We start from the raw sequence: 27,920 nt of genomic DNA on the forward strand, positions 1-27,920 counted from the left end.
CTCGCTGAGAGGGCCCCTCAGTCACCGAGCGGAGCCTGGAGTTCCTAGGCGCTGCGCACTTGTAGCCGCTCGCAAAGTTAACGAGTCTTTCGCGCACAGTTGAGGAGTGACCCAGCGGATGCCTGCACAACCTCAGGAGTTCATGCTCCCGAACCTCACCCAAACCGACAGCCTCTGTAAGGTAAGCAGCGCTCTCGCAATTAGCTGGCGAACTGAATGTAGTGGGCGAAAGAGAGCATAAGCAGGCACACTGTTGCATTTCAGCCTGGCAATGCTTGATTTATTTCTGATATTGTTTTTTTTCTGATTTGAATGGGATACCAGTGGGAGGCCAAAACAAAAATGTAAGGAGTGCAATAACGACTATCAAAAATGATCATAACAACTTGAACCAGATCTCTCTTATTTGACAATAGGCTGCAAAAAATAACAGGAAAGTGGAACATAATGCATCTGGAAAACAGTTTTGAAAGCAAAATTTGTACCTGTTGAAGAAGGAATTGCTTGAGGCAAATCATGTTGGCCACATGATATTTATTTTCAGTATATGATCTGATATAAAATTGCAGTTTTATAAGCTATTGCAACAATAATCTTGGCTGATGCATAACAGCTTGTGTTTTAGAAATACATTTCCTTGGGAATAACCAATGATGCTTTAAAAGAAATACTACAACAAATTCTGCTCCATGGCCAGCCATTTCATGCAATGTAATTCAGTGACTGAAGTGATATACTCGAACAGGAACAGGGGGTCAAGGGCCTGTGGGTCAAGCACTTAGATTTTTTATTTATTTATTTATTTATTTATTTTAACCTATCCTTAATTAAACTGTTTGACAGAACACTTTCAGTCAGTGCATGTAATTATCATAACCTGAGGCACATTCCAATCCTTCTATACAAAATAAATTTAAATAAATCAATGAAATTAATCATGTGAGGCTTCCCTACACATCTGGGAATTTCCATTGTTGTACTTATGAGACACTAACAACAAAGAAAGATCAAGCTTTTCATTTGACAGAATGAAAATGAATGACTTGTCCTTGTAAGTCATTACTGTGTTCTACTACTTTCTACGGGATCCCGACATTGCTATATCTCAACAGTATTTCATCTCGGAACAATCAGATAATGTATACACCTGAGGTACAGAGTTACGTTTATTCCGGTGGATCTGTTTTCATATCCTGATTTGTTTGTGCTATATTTCCTTCTGAGAATTGACCAGGAACTCCAACTGTTGATTATGTAGCTTTTCTTATATGCTTGTTGCTTTCCTTTTGAATTTGCTCAATGAAGATAATTAATGTAAGCAATTTTGAACAAGGTGTATACCTGAAAATGAGCTTACATTGTTTCGGAATAGTTTTCATATGGCAACTGAAAAGCAACTGTATCAATAATGACTGTACTATGGAATGTGTGGCAGTGCTTAAGTGTGATTTTAGCAATGGCATTAGCTGACAGGTGGCTGACGCCATTGTGCTTATGGGAAAATAATACAGTCACCCTCATGGTACAGTTGCTCTATATGCCAGTTAGAATGACTGTTACACAAATGTTTCATATATTTCCGTCCTGTAAACGGTTACAAATGTAAGGACATCATAAGTTTAACACTGACTCAGGATCACCGTTTCTGAGACAATGCTGCTGAACCTGGTCTAGACAGTAAAATACAAATTACCCCTTAGCAGGAGTTCCAGTTTCTGTATTTTATTTTTCAAAGTCCAAATTATTTTTGACAGAAGAGCACATCTGTCTGTGTACCTCCCGTTGAGATATGCCTAATGGGCTGCAGGAACCATTAATTAGCATTTATTTCACAGAAGAATTAGAAGGTAAACTGTGTAGCTGCGAGTGTAAAATTTGTTGCATAGTAAAGGGGGAAAACTGCATGTCTGCATGTTGTGTCATTAAAAGTCAGAAGGAATGGCCATTGAAACACTATTCAAAAGAGCAAGCATTAGTGCTTTTAAACAATGGGATGTGCTTTAGAATCTTGGCCAGAAAACAATAATATTCATGTGTGGAAAAAATAGAACATAATTTTTTTACAAGTTATTTGTTTGTATTCCTGCATGGAAAATGTATTTATTTATTTATTTATTTTAAAGTCATCAATATAAGGAAAAAGTGGACATGTTATTTGAAAGATGTCTTCCCTGCAACTTTCACCAATTTAGAAAGGTTATAGGTTGAACCTTTCATCTTCATGGTGATGTCTGCACTTTCTGTTTTAAAGAGAAATGATACGGTACTCATTGAGGTCAAATTGCAATGCCATTCTCAGTTGATTACCTGACTGAAACAGTACTGTTTAGTAAGTGGATCTCCTCCCCTTGTGTCTTTCACATTAGTAGGCCATTGCTGGCAGTAAACCAGCATAGTGTAAAGCATCACCCTTAGAGAATGTAAAAATGAACTGTGACTGCTGCTTCAACATATCTGTTGTTCTCCTTTAAATGGATGTGGAGATCACTTTTTCTCTATCCTTTGAATGGGTCTTACGTGATAAACCATCATATATTGATAAACCAGATTGACATGTATATTTTTAATAGGAATGTGCCTGGAATACTAGCAAACAATCAGAAGCTTCAACACCTTTCCACTATTCAATGAATAAAATACAAATAAAATACAAATGAAATATTTTGAAAATAATGTTTTTAAATGCAATATTAATGAGTAGTACTGCAACACAGATAGATGTGAGTTTTTAAATATATTCCTAAAATATGATGCTCACCTCCATGCATGCATGCATGCGCACACGCGCACACACACACACACACACAGAACGTTTTTTTCCCTTTTACTTTGTCAAATAGTTTCCAGAGTATTGACTTTCAGTTAAAGTAACAACATGTGCGTGTGAAAGTACTTTTACCTCCATTAACCTAAAGCAACATATTTCCAGTGACATGTTGAAACAGAAAGACAACCAGAAGTTACAAGAGAATGACCTAATTTTCTATGAGAAAGACAAAAACATGCTCCAGCTTCTCAGCTTTTTTTGCAGATTGGATGTGGAAATAATTATGTTTATAGTCTGACACTACGACCCCAGTTAAAATGCATAACACCGTGTGTGGGGATTTTGAAATCGTGTATGTCCAACTACATGATTTTGGTGTTATGTTTACATGTTTCAAATCCAAATTTACTATGAAGACCACAGACATTCAGGCTGCTCCCAAACATTTATACAGTACTTTGCAGCTCTTTACTGATGATCGCCCTATGCCTATTCATAGCACTGCAGCAGATTTGAATTCAAATTAAAAGTGACATCTTCGCTCTTTTTCTCTAAACAAGCCAATAGATATGATTACAGTAATTTATGCTGTGAATATTTATATAATAGAAAACTGATATATGGCAGACACAGCAAATGCCATACAAGGAAGGAAACAATTGAACAGTAACAAGAAAAAAGCCACACAGCTGTAGCACACATTCTCAAATTTTAATTCTACCTATATTTTTCAGATCAAACTTGGGCCTAGATTTAATTAAAAGTCATTTCTAACCTTTACTTGATTGAAAATAGTATTGTGTGTTTGCTTGGTGAGTTTTTCATAATAAAAAATGGACTGGTAATTTGCCACAGTGTCACTTTTGGAGGAAAGTTTTGGTCGGTATGCTTGTGTTTCTCACCATGTAAGAGTGGCTGTAGTCCACCAGATGAGCTGTGCAGACCTGTAGTACATACTGTGCAACTGGTGGGCTGTAGAGTGGGAAGGAGTATATAATATATATACTATTTCATGAAAATAGTTTTAAACGCACAACATTCATTATTGATATAGAAAATCCATGCGGAAAATTATGGCCAGGAATCGGGGGGACTTTGGATGAAGAATCTATCCCAAATTTTATATAATTTATTAAATGTATAGTCACAGAATCTACAGAATATAATTGCATAAAATCTAAATAATAATAATAATAATAATAATAATAATAATAGCACAACTCCATTGGACATGGATTGGACACATATTGTGGGCCCGTTAGATCCACAGATCTACTGTATGGACATAGAACAGATAAATCAATGTAACATAAAAAACTGTATACAACTCTGTTTGGAGTTCAATGTGCTTACAATGCAGCAATATGGAGATGTTATACAAAATTAATTTTTCTTAGGCAATGAGACATGTTCAGTTTTTATGTACCATTTGAAGACATAAAAAATCACATTAAATTAAATAAGAAAAACATTTTTAGATGGGATGCAATTTGAGTTCATTCATTTGCTGTTAGCACATTGCATGTAAAGGTTTTTTTTCTTTTCTTTTTCTGTGCCGATTGTGCTATCATATTTTCTGTAATGTAAAGTTAATTTATTTTATGCATCATCAGCTTGTAAGTTCTGTTCCACATATAATATATATATATATATGTTTTTTTTCCCCTCCCCATTACAGTACATTACATTTTCTAATTACCCCCAGGAAACATTTTATGGGAGCACGTGTCCTCATGACTTGTGCCAGGTAACAGGCTATCCATTGTATTGTGTAATGTGTATGCCTCATAGTGCAAGAATGTGGTGCTTCTCCATTGGTGACTAGTTTACAAAGGTCATTTTATGTTTCCATGGAGATGTTAGCTGGAATAAAACTTTTTTTTTTTTTTTTTTTTCAAGGATGTAACCCTTAAACGTCCATTCAAAATCACAGTATGGTTTATGCGTAACACATATCCCTGCATTTAAACCCTGATTATTTCACCCAGTTCAACTCTATTTTAAACATATTCCTTACACTTTGTTCTTTTGATTAAACAAGTGCATGCTTTATTAATTTGGGGGTACACCTTTCAGGGTATGAATTTCAGTAGTACTGTTGGGTGCTTATTTTGCATTTCCCCCATTTAGCTGACTGCCTGGCTGTACGTTTCTTTGTAGAAAAATAAAACACCGTAAATCCATCATTGCAAATTCAGCATTTGCTTGTTTAAACATCAGTGGGCACTGAAATTGTAGTCCCTGAAAACAGCGTGGCTGTGGCTTTCTTCTTAAATTTCCTTACTTCTTTCTTTGCTTTGTGAAAACGTACGTTCCTTGCAGTTGAACACACTCTACATCCCATCTCTTCTGTGACATAAACAATACTCGCTGGAATTTGTCTCTCTTCTTTGCCCACTCGAACAGATAGGACTGGAGGTGGGAACAGCATCCATTCCCATTTGTTCAGCTGGTTGGAGACGTGATTAAATAGCATGGAAATGCTCCAGGGAGCCGGCTCTCTTTGAGGGTGCCCCCACACCCCCCCCTGTGAAGCAGGCTTGAATTTCAGACCCTCAGCAGATCGCCCAGCAATTGCTTCCTACTGTGATTTATTATTGCAAATTGAAAGATTCCAAGAAGCGAGTCAGTTTGTGTTGGCACAGCACAACTCCAGGTCAGTTACAGTCAACACAGCAAGAATCCCCCCTTTTTTGAAAGTTGTATCGGTCCTGAAATAGTACCACTGCTAAAAAAAATATTCATTAATAAAGATAATGCAGCAATATGACAGGCTGTTAGTTTCTGGCATTCCAACGAGAGCATACTCTTACGAATAATAGTCGATAATAATGTGCTATTTTCAAGGATTTTTGACGTTATATATATATAACTGTCTCATAAGTGGGTAGGCAAGCTGAAACATGTTCTGTTCTCCGTAGGTACTTGATAAACCAAAAATAAATAAATAAATAAACTGAACAGTTGAATTGTTCCTGCCAAGATACAGCCTCTGGTTCTGTACCATTAACCAGCACATTGCGGTGCCTCTGCTTGACGTGTAGGCCTTTATTCCCCTTTTACTGCCCTTATGCATTATTAGTAGGACATTTTTATAACATCTTGAATAACTTTGCCAACTTATAAAATTTGCATGGCCCCAGGGCTTTCCCATCCTGCCACAGGAATGGTTTAAGTTCTGATCATGTGGTAAAAACCTAAAATCGTGTCAGAGTCAAGTTTCAAAAATCCCTTGTAGAACACTTTTATTTATTTATTTATGTAGTGTAATCATTAAATTCAACATGCAAACTCTGGAAGAGGACTTTTTGTGCTACTTATAATTTATTTATTTATTTATTTCTTGGGGGTTCCTATTACCACATCAATTCTACTTAAAGCCTTTGGAAACTGCTTGGAAAAAAAAAAAAAAAAAAAAATAATGGAAACAATTTCCAAGGAATCACATTAACTGTAACAGACAAGTAGCATCATGGCTATAATGCAATTATTATGTCTGAAAAAAAGCTTAATCCATGATTCAGTACTCATGTCTTGAATCAAATACCACCATCACGTATAAGCCTATGCTAATCAAAGACAGTTCCTTTTTGTGGAGAATGAAATACTCTTTGAAGCAATTTGTTTTGATAATGCTGTTTGTCTAGATGAAATGCACACATCAGAGACACTGTGACATAATATACTGGCATTTCTCTAAAGCCTGCACTTTTAGGGAAAGAGCCCATTAAAGCGACTGTAAGACTTTGCCGTAAATTATGACACTGGGGGTCAAGCACTTCCAATTTATATGCAGGTAATGCACACTAACCCAAATGAAGTCTTGAGTGCGGTTCCCAGGAGTCCAACAATATTGGCTGGGAAAGGCAAAACAGCCTTGGAACAATGTATAACAACTGAAAATATAAGTAATGTATGAACTCATGTGAATTAATATGAAGCAATATGAAGTGTGAAGTGTAAATGGTAGTAGAATAGATTGCTGAAAAGAATGCATATTCATATTTTACATACAGTATATCATATATTTTTATCCATTCCATTTTTTTTGCGCTACAACTACATGCAAAAAAAGAAAATAATGCATAAGATGTATTTATTTTTTTCCAGACTGAAGATAAAAGCTAAACATAGTGTTGAGTTGAATTTCTGTACTCAAACTGTGAAGTACTGGATTTTGGGTTCAAGTTAGGGATTAAGACCAGGAGCCAGACCTCCATGATGCACAATAAATGCATGTAGGAAACTATTTCACACAGGCAATGATTTTAATGAGTTTATTGGAAGTCATAATGTATAAGTCATTTGCCCTGCCAGAAACAACAAAAAATAATATGCCACTGATTACAATGCATATGGAGTACGAGAGACATTTCGATGCAATATTTTTCCTTTACATTTCTAGTGGTGAACCGTGAAATTTTCAGTTACATATGTATCTAGAATTTGCAAACTATTTTAAGATCACAACTTAAATTTTTAAATGAGATTTATGATAATGAAAGGGGTGAAGCAAGCAGATGGTATCTATTTCCCAGCCTATTTCATTTCCCTCTGTTTTATTCATCTATTCATCCTTTCTTCTTTGTAAATACAGTATGAGTAGCTATGTCCGTGGTATTTCTATATATTTGGCTATGTTTTGCTCATAAATATTTTGGGAGTGCTCGAGAATATTAAGTGGTCATGTTTTTGTCTAATAAGCAATTGAATCTGTTTTAAATCAGTTTAAGCTCTGTATAGATGATTGTTTTGGAATTACAGTGCTAAAAATGAGTTGAAGAAAATGATGTAATTGTGCCAGAATAAAATTAAATTTTCAGAAAGAATAGCGGTTATTACAATAAAACATTTTACCTATGATAAACTTTTCTATATGCTGTATCTGGTTCATTTGGCAAACCCAGGATGTTCTGGGAGAGTTGAAAAAATATTCCCAGAATCAGAAAATTGCAAATATGAAAAATCAAAATGTTTTGATGGAATACCAAAATATATATATATATTGTTTCAAGTACACTTCTAACTCAGTAAACTGAATGTCAGGGTCCATAAAATAAAAAATATATATATATATATATAATAAATACATTTTAAAAAGAACGTAAAGAACCACAAGAGCCATTCCTTGGCTTTAAACCCACAACCCAGGCAACGTACCCTTCTTTTTTATGTTATTTAAATGGTCACACATACATTGTTGACATTTCTGCTTACAGTTAATATGATTTATTTAATTTGGAAAAATCGTTCTTATGAAAAATCATCCAGATGAAAAATCATTCTTATACTGTGTGCCTATATTGGCTACATCACGCCAATTCAATATTGGAACATTGCAGTAAATTGGGAGACAATTCCACAAGTACAATAATCTAAATGCACAACGGTTACAGTATTAAAGCAGAATTGCACTTGTTCAGTTCATCAAGAGAACATTACGTTCACATGATGACATACAGTAGTGATGGTATCACAGACTGAAGAAAAACAAATGTTTAAGTAAATAATGAACCGTAATATTGACAAAATAAATTGTGTTACCTCGTCTTTTGGATCCTACATCAAGCTCAGGCATTTGTCTTCAAGACATTTATATGTCCCGTGGTTTGAAATCAAATCCTAGCCATGCCAGTATTGACTGCAACTGCAAGTCCCATGGGCAGGCATACAGTTGGTCATAGCATCATTCATTCAGCAGGGTATTTCCTTCCTCATTGTTCAATGCCCACTTCTTTGGTTGAGTGGGTGACCGGACTGATCCTACAGCGCAGATGATAGATTATAGAGTGAAAAAGTGTAAGGCAGCTTTATGCGTTTTGCAATCAAATGTGCTTTTCTGCAGCTTCCCACATTTACATTTTAGTCGTTTCGCAAACACACTTCTCAAGAACAACTGGCACAGCTGACGTTCTTTTTATTCGCCACCTATTTTTACAGCTGGGTATTCACTGAAGCATCGCGGGTTAAGCAATTTAGGTTAAGAGGTGCAAAAGCGGCAGCCCACCTGGGAATCAAGCATTCAACCTGAAGAGCACAAGCCCAATTCCCCAACAATTATGCTACACTCTAAAAATGAAGCAGGGAGCGGGGCTACATTTATGATGGTGCATTAAAACGGGAATGATTTAAATAAATTCAATAGAATTGAATGGAATATCGGTCAATAAGGGTCCATCCCATACGTCAATCTCAAGTCAAAGAGTCTGTGATCTTTATTACGGCATGTTCACAAGACACAGCCCATGATGTCCCTTGCCTGGTTACAAATCGAAATCATTAGCATGTAACATGTGGGTTTACATTGCTGATACTGTGCTGGGCTGGTCTGAGATATGTTTTGATTCCATGGACTATGCTGCTAGTTTTTTATTAATTAATTTATTTTTTTACTGAAAGTAGGCCAATATCTGGAACAAAAACTAATAGGCATCAGCAATGGTGTGATAGATATATGCTGGCGAGGACAGATTGATGCTGTATGTTGTGTTTTGCAGTTTAAAAACTCTTCTGCTCTAAAATGTACATTTGTAAAGAATCATCTCACCCTTGCTTTTCGTAAGAAGTTTGGCTGTTTCTCTGTGTTACTTTGCAGCATACTAATGAGTGCGTGGGGTTAGCAAGCCTTGGCGTGAAGCCTTGGACTGCTTGGAAGCCTAGCATTGTCATTATAAATTCTTCAATTTCATTTTCTGCTTAAACGTGCTTAATCTGCCAACTATGCAAGCTGCATTAGGTGATGTGATATTATTGTTTATTTGCCTTTGTTGGGAATCAAAGTCTGTATGTTCTTGGTGAATTAATATGAATTACTTGAAAACTCCATAATTATACATTATACTCAGTACTTCAAAATCTCAGGACTTAAATTCTTCCTTTTTAAAAAAAAAAATTTTTTTTAGGGACACACCATGATTTTGTGTGGGCATACTCATCTATAACTAACTCATGTGTTATCGTTATTTCCATTATCTCTGCAAGTTCTTATTGACGCACATATTTTATCTGTTTTATACACTTCATACATACTAGATACTAAGATTATTTATTTATTGATTGATTTATTTAGTAAACATCAAGGAAAATGACATCCACCCATCAACCCCTATTCTAAGCTTTGTTTGAAAAACTGCTAATTACACAATTTCACTGATGAAAAATTCCACAAACATCAGTGCAAATAGAGCTAATCATGCTGAAAATATAGCATCCCAAATGTTGACACTGTTTTATGGCTTAATAAATAAATAAATAAATAAACATAGAGGTTTTAGAGAAAAACATGTTATGTGAAATGAAAGCTGGATAAGATGTTTTCACTGGAGTACAGTTTTTGATGGAAGTACAGATTTAGCTGACCTCCAGAGAAGTGATTACAGACGTTGAAAAATGGTCTGGTATAAAACAAAGTTTGAAAGAAACAACAATTAAACACATTCTCCATTTACAGCCTCAAACTTCGTCTGTACTTGACACGATGACAATGCAGTTTTTTTTTTTTCATTGCACACTTCTCCAGATGTACAAGTGATTCTTGTACCTCTATAAATACACATTATTGTGAAATCAATACCAGAGACTAATTAACTTGAGTCGGTGAACTGTTTGGAACCACGGAATACGCAAGCTATGAAGTGGTTCTTATTTCATCCAAATTTTACTTTAACAGGCACATTTTAGATTTTATTACAAGCCTCTTCCTGAAACCAATTTGTTATTATTATTATTATTATTAATATGAATATTAATATTATTATTATTATTATTATTATTATTATGAAACAGCAATTGGCTGTTTCAGATGTTAAGAGCTACTATACATGATTGGCCAAATAATGGATCAATTGGGATTTGTGCTGTATATATGAACTGTTTGGCTTTTGAGAGGCAGTGAGGGGAAAAGATCACATTTAAAAGAATGGGACGCAATAACTAGATGTGCCGTCATAGGCGGAGAGAGTGAGAAAGGCATTAAAGTGCGGGAAAGATTAAGAGAGACAGGATCCATGAAACAATTATCTTTGTAATTAAATGTTGTCAAAATGTAGTTCATTAGTGGTTGATAGATAAACATGGTGGCGTGGGTACTATTTCATTGAAGCTGTCAGTGACCTTGACAGGAAATGGCTGCATTACTCTCCCTCTACTGTCGCATGGACATACCTGTGCTTGACTGAAGTGTTCAACTGCCTGTCTGTAAAATAATAATAACAATCATTCTCTGCCAGTGCTTCAGCAATGTGATGTATACTTTGGAGCATGAGGGCCCTGCTAGCTTCGACATGTCTTTGAAGCCTGCTGTCAGTAAATACAAACTGTATTTTCATGTTCCCCGTGTGAAGACAATATAAAGGGGCCATTGATTTGAAAAAGAGAAAGAAAAAAAAAACAAGTTCTTCTTGTTATAAACTGTCAGTTGACTGGGCACCAAGCCAAGATGTACAGTAACCCTTAAGACATATCACATGTCCGTTTACCAAAAAAAGTTCCAAAGCTCTAGAAAATGTAAAACCATAGCTTTCAAGATGAAATGCGCCAACAAAACTAAAAAGAATGTGAAATGACTAAATCATTTACTTAGCACAATGCATTGCCAGTGTGTGATTTATTTATATATTTGATTTATGAAGAAACATGCCACAATTTATGGTACAGTCGTTATGCTGGCTTGTTTCAATGAGAACAGATTGCAGTTTTGATATATGCCCCTAACACATTAAGTTACAGCCTGCCTGTGTTAAGTCTGTACTACTGCCCTTAGTTAACAGTTTTGTTCAAGCAGTCCATATCACAATCATGGGTAAATGTCAGTATATCAGACACAAGTAATGAAAAAATACACTGTATTGAAAAATTCTTAACACAGCTGAAGTTATGTAAAGTAATGAAGACATTCTGCTATTTTGATCATTGTTTAGACTATATATATATATATATTTCTAATGTTCCTAATTATATTATATGCTTTAATTGTTTTTATATATGATGCATGTACAACTAGTGTAGCAAATTATGTCTATTATTGTTTTGCAGTTGTTTCTTTTTATTAGTCTTTGTTGTGTAAATTGAAATGGGGAAAATGCACTGAATATGTTAGCCAAAATCTGAATGTCATTTTTAAAAAATCATGATTTCAACATTCCTATGCTTTGTGTCAATCCTAGAGGTAACTTGTTGCCTAATACCTATTTGATCTTATGGTAGGCCTGAAAAACAAACAAAAAAAAAGAATAAATTGAATGGACTTCTCCCCAGAGTAGTAATGTACCTTTGGCTTTTACAGCCTTTAAGAGTGCCACTGAATAATCATTAAGCACTGATTTCTTAATGTTGATGTATTGCTGAGATGGGACAGGTGCCCTGACTTTTGCTTCTGTGCACTGCGGCAATTAATCTAATGTGCCATTATGTGAACCGCAAGCGGCGTTAAAATATAAGATATATGAATTATATAATTCATTATTTGTCCTGTATTTCAAAGTTTGGCTCTAGCAGTGACCTTGGCTGCTCCTCGTGTAGTGAACAGAAACGGAAAAGTGCAGTAAAGTAGGCCTAGAGAGATCATTTTGCCTTTCAGAGGGAAGCTGGGCAGAAGGATATTAGCCATATGTGATTCATTTGCAGCAGTATGCTTCAATTAATCTGCTCAGGGTGGCAGACGCTGTTTTTCGGCCCAATGCCACCTGAGAAAGAATTATCTTCCTGGGTCTGACCCGCTAGTAAATAATTAGAGCAGAAAATGATCTTTATCATTAATATATCTTACATTACCATCATTCATTGGCCTACTTACAACAATGGTCAGTGGTGAGAATGGGGTGGGAAAATAAAGACAGAAAATGCATATCTCCACTGATTGTGCCATTATATGGATGATTTAAATGTAATTATTTGTACGGCACTCACAAATATGGATGAAATTTTAACATGTAGAAGCTGAAAGGAAAAAAAAAAAAAAAACTGAATGCCTACCAAAATGACCAGATGGAATTACAGATTGGGAAAGGGCTTATTGCTTCAGTGATGCCATATGGAAAACAAGAAGTTATCTACCAACTCGCCATCTTTGTCTGACTGACATTTCAGTCTGATGGCAAGAAAGTGAGAATGAATAATTGGAATGATAAAGTAAAAGGTGGCGGAACTATTTATAGTCTTAGAATAAAACAAAACATGTTTTCAAATGGAGAGATGAAATAATAAATCTACATTAGCCTAGAATCGTCTTTATTTCGATGTCTCTTCCATCTCATCTTCTGTTATTGCCAAAGTGGGTCAATCAGAAATGGCCATGTTTTTGTGCATGACCGTTGTATAAGAAACAGATGTTTAATTCCAAAATGCCTGCACATTTTAGAAAAGGTCTGCACATTTAAATCTGTAATACCGCAAGACAGAAGAAAGCTATATAGAATGTGTATTATATAACTGCTTTGTCCGAAGTCATATTTTAATAATTGACGTTTCTTGGATAGTGAGAAGTAGCACATACACTCACATTTAGCACACCCTTAACCACATTTAGGTCACCCTTCACCAGAGTGACTTACTCAGCTTTTTTCATGCAGTCCATTTTTACTGCCATTTTACAATTCAGGCTAAATATTTTGCCCTAGGGCACAAGGATATAATGCTACAATGATGTGCCACCTGGGACTTCAACCTGAAACCTCTAACTATTTAACTACCTTGAAATCCCTAAGCATTAATTTAAACTCATTTGCTTGGTGCATGTATTTCAGGGCTATTTTAAGCACAGTTAAGTTGTCTGCAGATTGAAAGAAAATCTGTTCAGAAACCGTTGTGCTATATTTATGTGGCTACTTCCCTCACAACTGACATGATTGCTCAAATGAACAATCCAGTATTGCCCAGTTGCTGTCTAAGTGAACTGTTTTTCATTGATGCCAGCTTAGATATTTCAGAATATTGCAAGGCAGTTGTAGACAATAAAGAAACACCACAACCCGCTCTAGATTGTTAAAAAATAATAATAATATAAAAATTTAAAAAATCCCAACAGCTTCAACATAGAAATATAGCAGCATGCACACAAAGAAAATAGTGCTTCTCTGCCTCATACTACCAGCTCATGTGTAGTTGACCTCTGACCCCACCGGAAGGGGTCCATGATCAGGTATTCCAGAACACAACTGACCACTTGAAATTGTTGTGAGCTAACACGATAACCAGATCAGATAGCCTTTAATGTGGACGGTGAGAACCCAGCAACAGTCGAGCCAAGTATGTGAGCACACAACAAAGGCACCTGCCCTTGCCCGAGGCCCAAACACGCCAGCTGCATGTTTTACCATGCAACACTCAGTTTGTCCTAAAAAGTCAATGCATTACAATGGCATGGTGATCAGCCTCAAGCCTTCTGTTGGGACAATCACATACAATGCTGCCTCAATTTGGGACCAGATTAGAACCTGCCACTACATGGAAAAACGAAAACTCTGGGGGCATAAAAAATGACATAAGAAAGCTTAAATTAAAGCTGTTATGTCCTCATCCCAGTCGGTTGCACTGCCCTCAGCTTGCTTTGGCACAACCGGCAAACAAAAGGGCACTCAGTCAAATGTTCATAATTTCACAGCATTGTGGGACATTCATGGCAGAGAAAAATATTTACAGTTATAAAATGACCCCACCTGAAGCCATGCTGACCGATTTCAGAAGACCCCCACAAATCTGTACCAAAGAAGTAGGACCAGCATGGTGCCGACTGACACATTTAGGCACCCCTAGGGACAGAACAACTTGCCAATACAGCTGCAAGATCCCCTGGGCAGTTAGACTGGAATGAGGAAACCCCATGGGAGTTCACACACTTATACTAAAGGCAGCAAACTAAATGCACTGCGTGGGGCTCTCAACATGAGACTTAACCATGCTTCCAAAACCTTGGTTGTGCTGCTTCCAAAACCATGTGTTTTTTTCCACTTATACATTTTCAATTTCTTCAGATTTGAAGTAAGGAAAACTGATCATGTATATTGGTCACTGGATAGCCAGTGAATCTTTTAATTTTTAAACAAGACTAGTGGTCATGACCATCGCAGACTTGATTTATGCATGGACCTCACTGGATAACTGTTTTTTGGATACATTTCGATTTGAATGATTGTGGTAAAGTGCCTTGCTCAAGAGCAGCATGGTAGTGGAACTAGCCAGGATTTCAGCCTATAGATTATTTATAATACTTTTTTCCCTTCCCTATGTGTCATTAAGATGATGTATAATATTGGGTATTATATTAACAGCAGATATGGACTTGCTTGTCTTGGCTAAACCAAAAGTTATAATGGTTTGTAAAACTAATTGATGTTGCTGAAAATAGGTATATAATTGTTGAAATCAATATATATATATACATATATATAGCTATATTGCTCAGTAATAGCTATGTTACAATAAAATATGCCGTTGTTTACATCAAAAACACCTCTCCATCACATGTATTCTTATATATTCAAATTACTGTTAAATACAGTCTATCAAAATTGTCCACATTTGCTACAAAACATATAAAACAGCAGACATTGGCATTGTTTTAAGAGGTTAAATGCCAAGAGCAGAATTTATTCTAAATATTGTATTATTATAAATTTATTTTCACCCTTGAAATTATAGTGAGAAAAGTATCTGTGATTTATAGCCACAGCTTGCAGATCAGAGACAAAAATATCATCACATGGAGAGGGAGAATTTGAAAGTCCCTATCACATAGGCAGCATTGTCTCAGGGGAGCCTCCTACCTGTCAGTCTGTTTCAAATGTCAGGAATCACACCTGGTGTTGCATTTTGCAAATGAAACACATTTTTGAGAGTGTGACTCAAAATATCTGTCCTTCCTGGGTTGAGACAATTTTACCTTGTCCACTGGATGTCAGCAAAACAAGAATGAGGCAGATAAATGTTTGGAACATGGGTGGCAGTGGGAAAAGGTGAGGGGGTTATGCACAGCGCGTGAAACACAAACTTCTTACCAGGTAGTAAGGTAACACAGAACGTAAATCATCGCACCAAATACCCAAGTGTTATTTCAGGAGAGCTCTGTTTGAAAACCATCAAGAAAAGATCAACCCAAGAGAAGACTGTATGACGAATTAGAAAATATATATATATATATATATATATATATTAGCTTCCATAACAATGGGAAAATAACTATGGGAAATATAGTCATACATTAATGAACTGAAAGCTACCAACTACAGTATATGAATGCATTATTTTTAACGTACTGTAAAACAATAAGCTAAAGGAATGCAGAATGGAGAAAAACATCAATAATATACATCATGGCTTGGGCATTTTGCTCACGGTTGCCAAATTAAGATTGTTTTTGTATTTTATGAGTGGAGCTTTAACAAAGTGGATTTTGTGAGGATGACTTAAATTACTGGAGGTTTCGCTGAGCAGAGGCAGTCGCTCTGGAATAGTGAATTCCTTTGCTCACCCTCTACGGGGACATTCACAACTGATGTGACATAAAAGGGAGAAATCCAACCTTTCTTAACGGCTCCTCACTGTGACCTCTCCGTGTATATCTGTCTGTGCCTGCTGAATAACAAGCCTTTTTTGGGGGGCTTCCAGTCCCTGTTTTTACAGCTTGATGCACATACGAGGCACATCCATCTGCAGTAACCCAGTAGAGGCATTTATTTTCAGTGCGTATTCACCTCAAACCGAGAGAGCTGCTAATTAAATAAATCAAGGAGTTTGGTGGCCCCCGGTCTGAATGTTTTCTTTTGAACGGCCTGTATTTTTCTTTCACTTGATCAGACTCACCCAAAGACACTTTTGATAGAAAACAGTGTATTACACACCCATAGCCGAATTTTTAAAATAGTGAACTAATTTATCAGTATCCCGTATCACATTCTGTTGTAAGCATATTTTATTGCTCTGGCATACATGATAAGAAAAAGGCAGGGAATATATATTACTGTGTCACTTTCATACACTTCACTTTGCATCGGGGATTACAGTTTTTGCATCCAATCACTGATGACATAATACTTAATACCTGATTGATTTGGTATAATTGTGTGCAGACAGCGTGCAGAAATTGGAGACCGGTTGACAGGCAGCTCATCAAGGATTTGTGATGCAAGTGTGATGAGATTATGCATAATGTATTCCGCATGTAAATGTCAACATGGAATATAACCAACATTTCGCAGAGAAGCTCTTGTTATGAGACCAAACAAATACCATGTGGAAAGAAATATCCTTTGATGTGCATTTCAGAGAGCCACAGATGTACATGTTTAAACATCTGACACGTTGTACAGTAGTAATTAAATTGGCATATTAAAATGTTTCACCTCTTCCAACTGTACTGCTCCTGATCAATGCTTGTGTAAAGACAAGTCTGCAAACTAACATGACCATTAAATTCCATTTACCTGCCTCAAACAAGTGCAAGTCTTTTACATGAGGATTCAAGAGATGAAATTAAGAAAATCGACAATTGCAACTATGTACAGTTTGGATATGCAAGATGTGCTGTCCTTATATTCTACAGACAAGCCTTGCATGCAGGATTCAATTGGTGTGCACTACTGCCACCTTGATTTAATGTGTTGAATTTGCAGTCCTTTGCCTATTGCCAGCCATGCGCATCACAGCTCATACTCTAAATACTAATGTATGAGTATGTATATACATAAATGAAAATATATATGCAAAATACACAATCCCTCACAGAGGTGCGGCAATCCAAAAAAAAAAGAAAAGGATTACTATTTTTAGTATATAATTTTGTTATGTGACAGACCTTAAATGCCAAATGAAGAGTGCTGATCCAATGGATATGACATCCAGTAGGAGTATTCCCTTCTAATATAATCCTGTGTAATTTCCCCTACCCCTCCCCTCAATCGAGCAGCTAGTTCTGTTTTAAATTCTTTATCGACATGATCTCATTTGATATGGACGCATGCCCCTCCGATTTTTAAGCCAATCTGTTTAAAGATTATAAACAGATCCTCGCCTATGCATGTTTCCCGTGGTCCATTATTTAATTAAGAGAAAACAGGAAAGATCTTGATGGAAATTGAATTTTGTATAATGGAAAGTGGTGGGGGTTGGGGGGGGGGGGCATGGGGGGGTATGGGGGTGGTGTGGATTAGAGAACATCTGTGGCATTTACTGTTGTATAGAAAATTAAACCGAAACCCCACTGAGGAGAATCACAAACTATTTAAAAGTTAAAATATTATATAAATTATGTTTCTCAAAGAAGCTAGAAAAAAATGTAAAAATTTTATATTATATATATATATATGTATATATATGTTTTTTAATATATATATTTTTGTGTTGTTTATAATTTCTAGAAACAATTAAATTGTTTTCATAAAGCAGCAGAGACTGCTCTTTTTGTGATACATGCGTTGTCATCATCATAGTCGCCACATCATGATCCATTAAAAGTTTCACGTCCCACCTTGTCATCCATGACTAATGATTGCAAATTGATAAGGTTGATCAATGACGCATGACATAATCAGCATGCCGTATAGCTTTTTTGCCCATTGGCCATCCATTAATCTGTCCTCCTGTCGTTACTTTGATGTCACTCGGATATCTACATTGATAGAGCGGACGCAACGGTAATTAAACAGCAATAGCCAATATCAAGCCATTTCCATGCAGCATTTATTGTGTATGTTAATTGAGCTGGCAAGGAAACATCAAGGTCAGGGAAAGATAGCTGCCCCCCCCCCCCCCCGCTCTCTGGAATAAAACATGAGTGGCCAGCTTATAAACCTCTCCATCATGGCGCAAGGGCAGCCTAGGCCATGCTCAAAATGATATTAATACCAAATATCGTTCCACTCCCAACTTCCTCTCCTCCCACTCTTCCCTAAAGCATTAGGAGGGACTATGGTTGTCTTTGCCGCTGCAGATTTCTAACTGGGATGTGGTAGGGGTTCATTACGTACAGGAGCAGTGGGTAGAGAGTCAGGCACCTCTTTAAGGTGGACTAGTTAAACTTGTGTCTGCAAACTGGTCACAAGTGGGATTCAATCAGTCTTCAGAAGTGGGCGGAGACAGAAGATATTACACACACTGTCAGTGGATATGTCTGAATAGCAGAAAAATACAGTGCTGAGCAGTCAAAGGTAATCTTCTGGAAAGAGCAGCTAGGACAGTAATAGAACAGGTTCTAAAGCCTGTACTTCTGTTATTCTTCCGAAATATCCACAATTTTTCACTGATTTGAGGGCCGCTCCTCGGTTATATATTTAGGCACTCAGACATATTCTCTTTGGTATGTCACATCAAGCGTTTGAACTTTTGCATCTGATGGCTTCATTTACATAAATCTCAATTACACACAGCAGCATATAAAATTAAAAGAGTGAAGAATGGGTTTCATCTCAGCAGGACACCTGTGATGGCTTTGACACTTGAGTGTCAGAACCGCTGGATATCCAAGGCTTGGAAGAGACCCGTAGCTGTTCACATCTCACTCTGCCATATTGTACTGTTGTACATCTGAGTCGAAAGATCAAAAATCGAACATCAAGCATATGTCCTTTGGCTTTATTGCATTTTCAAACAAAATTATAAAATATTAGCAGATTTACTGAGGGGTTTTTAGGAAGAAGCAGCCCATATAAGAATTGAGACCAGAAAAGTGATCGGATTGGGAACTTCAGCCAATTGGACCAATACTAATATTGCAGGTGCAGCTCTTTCTCTTTTCTAAATTTAATTTTATTTATTTATTTATTTTTGTTTTTTGGGGGGAGGGGGGTGATTTAATATTACTGATCTGTATTACGTTCTATCCAAGAAATAATTAGAACTGAATTTTCTGTCATCCAAAGTGCATAGTCTAAAAAGACTCGTACTAAAAATGAAAGGCAAGATGTAAAAAAAGGGGGGTGGGCAGTGGGGGGGTGAGGAGCCTCAGCCATTTCCTGACGCTTTTGTGTTACGGCAAAGGAGCATTCTTTATTCTGTGAGGGTGGGAGGGACAGAGTGAGAAACACTGAGAGAGAGGGAGAGAGCGAGAGAGAGAGCGAGAGAGAAAGAGAAAGAGAGAGAGAGAGAGAGAGGACGAGAGCAGTAGGGAGAGATCGCTATCAACCGAATTCATTACTGTAAACATCTCCCAGGGGTTCCGGGGGAGAAAGGCAAGTCTTACATTAGCAGTAAACAATCAAATGCGAGTCATTATGACCGGAGGATTGGAGCGGAGTCTTGAGAAGTGCACGCTCACTGTTTTGGGGAGGGGGGGGGACCCCGGGAAGAAGAAGTGGGAGCAGTAAGTCTCTCTCCCAGCTCTTTGGCTAATGTAATCCTTTAATCTCTGGAAGGGAGCGCGGAGCTGAGGTGCAGGGCTGAGCCGCGGGGTGACAGGACTGAGGCGGCAGCAGCAGCAGCAGCAGCAGCGACGGAGGAGCGCGCGAGAGCGGGAGACGGAACCTTCCCCTGGACCCCGTCAGCATGCCGCACGCCAGATCAGCCGCCGCCGCCGCCGCCGGAGGACACGGAGCTGACCCGCTCGCGCCGCAAAGGGCACTGCCGGTGCCGTGGAAACCGACGCGCAGCCTGAGTGCGTGAAGCCTGCCCACACTCTGAGGACAACAGACAGGAAAAGTGGCATGCTGCACACAAATACCATGAGGATATATTATGAAGAAGGTTAAAGCCTCTCCCGTACAGGTACAGATCAATGTTTTATATGGAATAGTTGTTTAAAAAGAAATATGTATTAGGTTAAATATATAATTTTTTTTTTTTTTTTTCTCCAATAAAATAACTTATATTCTTGGACAATAAAATAAATTAGCTAATAAACCTTGATCATTTTTGAGCACTCAACTACTTCAATGCATTTTAGTTAACAAGTTATGGAGGCATTGATCTTTGTTCCTGCATTATAGTCATTTAGGCTTTTATTGCCACCACTGTAATAAACTCAATTCAGTCGTATTGTTGTTCACGTAAAAAAGTATATTGAAATGTGAAAAATTACCTATATATATGTATATATATATATATATATATATATATATATATATATGTGTGTGTGTGTGTGTGTGTGCGTGTGTGCGTGAGTGTGTGTGCATGTGTGTGTGTGTGTGTGTGTGTGTGTGTGCGTGCCTCAAAAAAGACATTTCCTATTCACATTCTGTTCACAGTGCTTAGATATAGCAATACTATTCCTAAAGAAATAATTAAATAAATGGATTAAAGCAGCTTCCTTAAAAGATGTCTGCGGAGACTATACAGGTAAAAGCTGTATGCGTGCCCAGTTCCCGGTCTGTCTGTAATGTTATAAATCAACCACAGCAAGACCTAATTCAGCTGAATATCCTTCACAGCACAGCCTTTGAAGTTCACCTGATCCACACTCTCCCATTTCTGCTTAATAGTGATCGTTAACTTTTAATTACATGTCTCTTAAATCCACTCTCAATCCTTTTGTGGTGAGTGGCATATCATCATATATGTATATGTATATGTGTGTGTGTATATATATATATATATATATATATATATAGACCCTATTTTAAGAGCTGTATTAGAAGAATAAACACCCATTTAATCATGGTGCAGCTTAAAGAAAATAAGATAAGGTCCCTGGCTGAAGGGAAAATGCTGAGTGCACCACTCTTCGTGATAAGTTAACCTATTATTCATAACACAGTATTCTGCATTGACAGTTTCAGTATTGGGTTAATACCAAATTAATATAACCTGCCATTTCTTCAGTTATGTTGTCATATATTTTTTATAGTTTTTAATAATTTTAAATTAAGACCTTCTTTTTCATGTTCCATATTTAATTGTGGTACAGTTACATGTTTCTATTTGTTGAATTAAAACCATTGATACATTGATAGCCATGCGGTAAAATCTTGCTAAATATCGAGGCCCCATTTGTGCAGTTTAATAATACAATACACCATTACTGATACAGACTGCCATTATTATTATTATTATTATTATTATTATTATTATTATTATTATTATTATTATTATTCAAATAAGATTTTGTTCCAAAATGTTTACCTTCTTGCACTGTATAAAATCTAGGAGCAAAAACAAAGCTGGCATTCTTCAAAGCTTTAAAGGGAAAAAAATTGACCATCATATGTGACATTTAAATTGCATGACAGAAAGAATTGTAATATATCTGGAAAATGCAACTCCCGAATTTAAATCTGCAATAATTGTGTGACCTTATGCACACTCTGCTGTGTACCCTTCCACTATGCATTGGCCCATCAATCAGATCCAGCCTGTAGGACACAAACTTTCTAGCTGTGTTTCACTTGAGAAGTTGTAGTTAGTACATAAAACTCAGCAAAATATATTTAGAATAATTAATTAACAAATATAATTTATATCGATGTAAACACATTGATATCAAACACACCTGAGAACCTTTTTGTTCTGTCCACGGCAGATAAAAGCAGGATCACCTCCATAATAGTGGATGAATTACACAGTTAGCCTTTTGACCACACATTAAAAAATAAATAATAATAATAATATGGGTAGTACAAGGCTGAGCAACTCTTGTCTTTCTCAGACTATATTTGATGTTGTTATTTCTTATTATTGCTGCTCATTTAAAACTGTATTTCTGTGAAAAGTGGTGATTTACATGTATGGGGAATATTTATTCCTGATTATAGATTCAGTTTCCAAACTGACATTGGCATTTCAAAATAAAAGTAAAACTTAAGGCACAGGGCAGAAAAAAATACCCTTTTTATACTTACATTTCAGTACATTTTGTGATATCTGATTTTCATATAACACACACACATACACACACACAACAATAATTACAAATTAAATCTCTACACAAGGTGACATCACTTGAATAAGCTGTGAACATCTGAATTGAAGTTCACATACCTCCCTTTATACCTGTTGGTTGTATATATTGTTTTATTCCCTTTCATATAAATCTACAATGCATTTATGTGAAAGGGAATAAAATGTTGCTATAGTGTGACCATAAACCTGTGGAAACAAGGAGTGTAAGAGTTTTTAATGAGGAACTGCTGCCATGGGAAGTACTAATTTTCTCTCTATTTTTTATTAAACTAGGTATTTGGATCCAAATGTCAAATCCGAGGGAGGCTTCTTCAGTCAGGGACCAGCAGCCTGTGACAAGTGTGTAAGAGAGGAGTCCTGCATGACAAACCAGCTGAGCACTCCCCACTTTACTCCATGCCACATGATTTTAAATTGGTCCTCCCTGGGCTGAAAGCAAAATGTGATGAGCTGTGCAATCATCTTTTAACCGAGCATGTACAGATGCAGGCAAAGGACCCTCACAGGTTAATGAGCCTATTGCTCTTGTATTGGGAGTTTAGGATAGGCAATTATAGGATTGCCCCCCTACATGACTTGGACTTAGTGTACTCAACAACAAAGTAAGCAGCAAGAGCTCTCAAAGAACTGATTCTTGTTGGATTTTATTACATTTCATTTTTGACAGTTTCAAGGCCCCTCCTAATCATAAATAATGGAGTTACAAGCACGTGTGTGGAATAAATGCTGGCCTGTGTTTCTCAGATCTTGGATAACCATACTGCTGAGTTTTCACACACAGTTCGACTGGGCCACATCCTGTCCGGAAGAGTGCCGCTGTGACAGAACTTTTGTTTACTGCAATGAGCGCAGTCTGACATCAGTGCCTCTTGGAATACAGGAGGGTTACAAGACTCTCTACCTCCACAACAACCAAATCAACAATGCTGGATTTCCTGTGGAGCTGCACAATGTCGCCTCTGTCGAAACGGTTTATCTCTACGGCAACCAGCTGGATGAGTTTCCTCTCAATTTGCCCAAAAATGTTCGAGTGCTCCATCTTCAGGAGAATAACATCCAAACCATCTCCAGGGCTGCCTTGGCCCAGCTCGCGAAGCTGGAGGAGCTGCACCTGGACGACAACTCCATCTCCACTGTTGGGGTGGAGGAGGCCGCCTTTCGGGAAGCCGTTAGCCTTAAGCTCTTGTTTTTGACAAAGAACCACCTGAGCAGTGTTCCGATTGGGTTGCCAGTGGACCTGAAGGAGCTGCGCCTGGACGAGAACCGCATTGCGGTCATCGCAGAGGAAGCGTTTAAGAACGTCACGGAGCTGGAGCGCCTGATCCTGGACGGGAACCTGCTCACTGACGAGGGGATAGCCTCGGGTACCTTCCAGGATTTGGTTAATCTCAGAGAGCTGTCCATAGCCCGCAACTCCCTCACCGCTCCTCCCCCAAACCTGCCGGCTGAGTTTTTAGTCAAACTCAACTTGCAGGATAATCAAATGAATGAGATCCCTGTGACATCCTTCTCCAACCTCCGCCAGCTCGAGAAACTGGATATTTCTAACAACCAGCTGCAGTCTCTGACAGAGGGGGTCTTTGATGGCCTTTTCAGCCTGAGACAGCTTACTGTTCGAAACAACTTGTGGCACTGTGACTGCAACATTAAATGGGTCATCGTGTGGTTAAAGTCTCTGCCAGGGACTCTCAACGTCCGTGGATTTATGTGCCAAAAACCTGAGAAACTACGTGGCATGGTAATCAGAGAGCTGAATATGGACCAGATCCAGTGCCCAAACAGCACGCCCTCCGTGCCGCGGTTCACCCAGCTGCCCACGCATCCTCCCCTTGCCACCTCCACCAGGCCTGCCTGGGTAGTATCATTCTCACCTCCACCTGATCTAGCTTCGTCCACACCTGCGTCCCTCCCACTTCCTCTACCAACGCCAAGCAGTGGCAGCGAGGAGAGGACTAAACTTCCCAATCCTCCCTATCGAGACCGTGACGCTCTTCAGATTTCCTTTCATGTTGTGAACGACACCTGCATTCAGGTAAGCTGGACGTCTGTCTTTTATGTCACAGCATTTAAGGTGTCTTGGGTAAAGATGGATCACAGCCTGACAGGTGATACCGTGCAAGAGAGGATGATCAGTGGTGACCATCAGAGACTCAGCCTGGGCAGCCTGCAACCTAAGTCCACATATCGCATCTGTGTATTCCCGTTAGACGCTTTCAATAACTACAGTCCAGGCGACAATACAGTTTGTTCAGAGGCAACGACTAAGCCTGCTTCTTTTAGCTCTGATAACAAGGCCACTGGCCCAGAGCAAGCCACTCAGCAGGACCCAAGCTCTCCATTTCTGCTGGCTGGACTGATAGGCGGAGCAGTGGTTGTTGTCCTGGTGGTGTTGTTGAGCATATTTTGCTGGCATATGCACAAAAAAGGAAGGTCCTCTTCATCAAAGTGGAAATATAATCGAGGGAGAAGAAAAGATGATTACTGTGAAGCGGGAACAAAGAAGGATAACTCTATTCTTGAAATGACTGAAACCAGTTTTCAGATAGTCACCTTAAATAATGAACAGCTCCTTAAAGGAGACTTCCGAATACAACCAATTTACACCCCAAATGGGGGCATTGGATTCAGAGACTGTCAATTTGGGAACAACAGCATAGCATACTGCAAAAACAATGTTCCAGAAGCAGACTGTTGCCATACATGAGGGTATTCAGAAGATGTTAAAACATTTGTCTTGAGAAAATAGTAAAAAAATCATTTCCAAGACATGTCTACTCTGTAATTTATACTGTGGACTAAAATGTGGAAAACTGCAACCTTTTCTATTCATTAGTAAATTGTTTTTTTTTTTTTGCTTGTTTGTTTGTTTGTTTTTTTCCTTCAAATTAAATTACTTGAGTTGAAAATACTAATATAAGTCATTTATGTTTATAAAAAAAAAAAAAAAAAAAATTGCTGTACAGAGGAAATTGTACAATCAAAGCTCCCTGGATTCTTCTTACAGAAGCTGTTTTGTTTTGCTTTTCCACACTATGGAAGCCGGTACACTTTCTTAACCACAGAAGCAATTAAAAAAGAGAGACAAACCCATTCGCAGTGCATTTGGTAAGAAGACTGCTGGTTACCAGATATAAACAGTACTGCTTAGTCTGCATTAGGAAGATAAATCATAGCATTTCAGAACATAATTTTTAAAGGGCTTTAAAGGGACAAAGAGCACGAACAGATTATGAAGGCAGACATTCAGGAAATACATTATTGTGAAAATCTCAAGATTTTTTATTTTTATTTTGTATTTTCCCCTAAATATCTTCTAAAGAAAAAATAGGAAAATGTTATATATAAAATAGAGGTTGGAACCCCCTCCCCCTCCCGCCTCCCACCCCCTCCCCCCATCTAATCCACGACTTGTGAACACAGGCCACAAGGTGGCAGCTTTTTTCAGCCTAAAGAGAGATGAATTTCTGATATTAATAGTGTAGAGGCAATATGTTTGGTTTCTTTGTTTAGGTGATTACTTATATACATCTTACCAACACAAAAGAGAACATTGATGTTATGTAGTGGGCCAGTAGAGAGTAAACATGTACTTGATGATGGAAAACACAGTACATAGTAATCATGTACTTATCATGCTTTATAAGTATATAGAAATGTTTGTAATACAGTAAATACACAAGGAAAGCTATTCTGAATATCACTTATGAGAAATATTTTTTCCCTTAACTTGAGAAAATAGGCACCTTGCAACTTAAAGTGGAAGTTCTCTTTTCTTCACAGAGAATATTTAATTTATAAGTCACAACCCAGTACCTAACTATCAATTTCATTATTATTATTATTATTATTATTATTATTATTAGTAGTAGTAGTAGTAGTAGTAGCAGTAGAAGTAGTAGTAGTAGTAATAAATAGACTATAAAATTCAAAAGAAAATGCTTTCCTGGAATTTTTGAACCTTTTTAATGATTTCAGGTTTTAAATTAGCAATGATGTGGTTTACTTGGACATGATTCTTCGTTTGGGTATTTCAAGTACCTCTGTTTAAATCTTCTGGCCATGAAATAAGGTACATTTAAAGTCCCTTTAATTGGTAACAAGTACAAGCTGACACAACCAGCATTGTTTTAAAATTTGTGGTCTCTCTCTCTCTCTCTCTCTCTCACACACACACACACACACACATACACGCACACACGCACGCACAGACAAACCAGAGAAACACACAAACATGGCAGCTTCTCTGTGGTCATCAAAGTGTTTCTTATCAATTTCTAATTATCAGAAAGTTATTCCCACAAGTCTCCCAGAATAAACTCTGCTTTCATTTCTTTGTGGTTATTCCATGAATTTCGTAGATATATAAAAGAGAAGTCTCAAGCTGACACTTGCATGTCTCAGACAGGAAGTCTGAAATTTTCAAATGAAAAGAGGAAACCATCAAAGAGGGCAGTCTGCTAAGCCTAATGAAAAACTTTCTCTAGTCCGAACAAACTGGCTCTACAGACATATACAGTCCACCACACACTTTAACATTTAAAGTTTTGCTATGATTCAACATACGCTTTTGTGCTATATTTATCATTATACAAAAATATACAAGCATCCGCCAGTCCTCTTAATCTTCCAGGAATATGTTCAACATTGCACAATTAATCTTTATTTTATTTTCATTTCAAAAAACTATGTTGTTGTTATTATTATTATTATTATTATTATTATTATTATTATTATTATTATTACCCTGCGGCCCTGCTCAGGATAAGCTATTATTATTATTAATAATAATAATAATAATAATAATAACAACAACAATAATAATATAATAATAAAGTTAATCACTATGTTCCATTACATTTCTCAGATATTTAAATAGTGTCCATGAAGGTATTTACATGTTCATATTCCATCAAAAGAATCAAGTTCACTGATACTCATGTCATTGTTTTCTTCATTAAACATGTTGAAACCATAATTGGTCAATACTTTTCCCCAGCTTCAAAAGGTATTACATTTTTCTATTCAATGAAAAATATGTTGTGCTGTTGGTCTTTTGCTTTGTTGATTAAAAAGATTTTGAGCTAACAGATTAACACAAAATAATGAGTGATCATTTTGATACAATTTAGTTGTCCATGTCATGCAGTTGGTGAAATTTATTCTGCTGATCAGGAACCAAAGTTTTTTGTTCTCCTAAACAAATATTGTTGTTGTAAAATGTATGTGCCTTGAAATTAACTCACAATGTCAAGTCCTTCAAACCTCTAAATGTTTTTGCACAAATGTATATATAGTAGTGATGCTTTTGAAAATAATAAATACAATAATTGGA

General features: G+C 37.1%; 1 protein-coding gene across 2 annotated transcripts; it reads left to right on the top strand.

Moving 5' to 3' along the window:
• si:dkey-87k14.1 (leucine-rich repeat transmembrane protein FLRT2) lies at nucleotides 1-27,920 on the top strand. 2 transcript variants are annotated; one of them, XM_064322074.1, is made up of 3 exons: nucleotides 1-181; nucleotides 20,110-20,458; nucleotides 22,862-27,920. In XM_064322074.1, the coding sequence occupies exon 3, from the start codon at nucleotides 23,283-23,285 to the stop codon at nucleotides 25,290-25,292; it is 2,010 nt and encodes a 669-aa protein (XP_064178144.1). In that variant the 5' UTR covers nucleotides 1-181; nucleotides 20,110-20,458; nucleotides 22,862-23,282; the 3' UTR covers nucleotides 25,293-27,920. The 2 variants fall into 2 exon arrangements, with proteins under 2 accessions (XP_064178144.1, XP_064178155.1); XM_064322085.1 differs by lacking the exon at nucleotides 1-181 and adding an exon at nucleotides 19,779-19,930 and having other exon boundaries at nucleotides 20,114-20,458.

Source organism: Anguilla rostrata, chromosome 1, assembly GCF_018555375.3.
Source record: "Anguilla rostrata isolate EN2019 chromosome 1, ASM1855537v3, whole genome shotgun sequence".
Classification (NCBI taxonomy): Eukaryota; Metazoa; Chordata; class Actinopteri; order Anguilliformes; family Anguillidae; genus Anguilla; species Anguilla rostrata.

Bases quoted from the DNA above. Each gene is read 5' to 3' on its own strand.
- si:dkey-87k14.1 (XM_064322074.1), top strand. From the start codon at position 23,283: ATGGAGTTACAAGCACGTGTGTGGAATAAATGCTGGCCTGTGTTTCTC.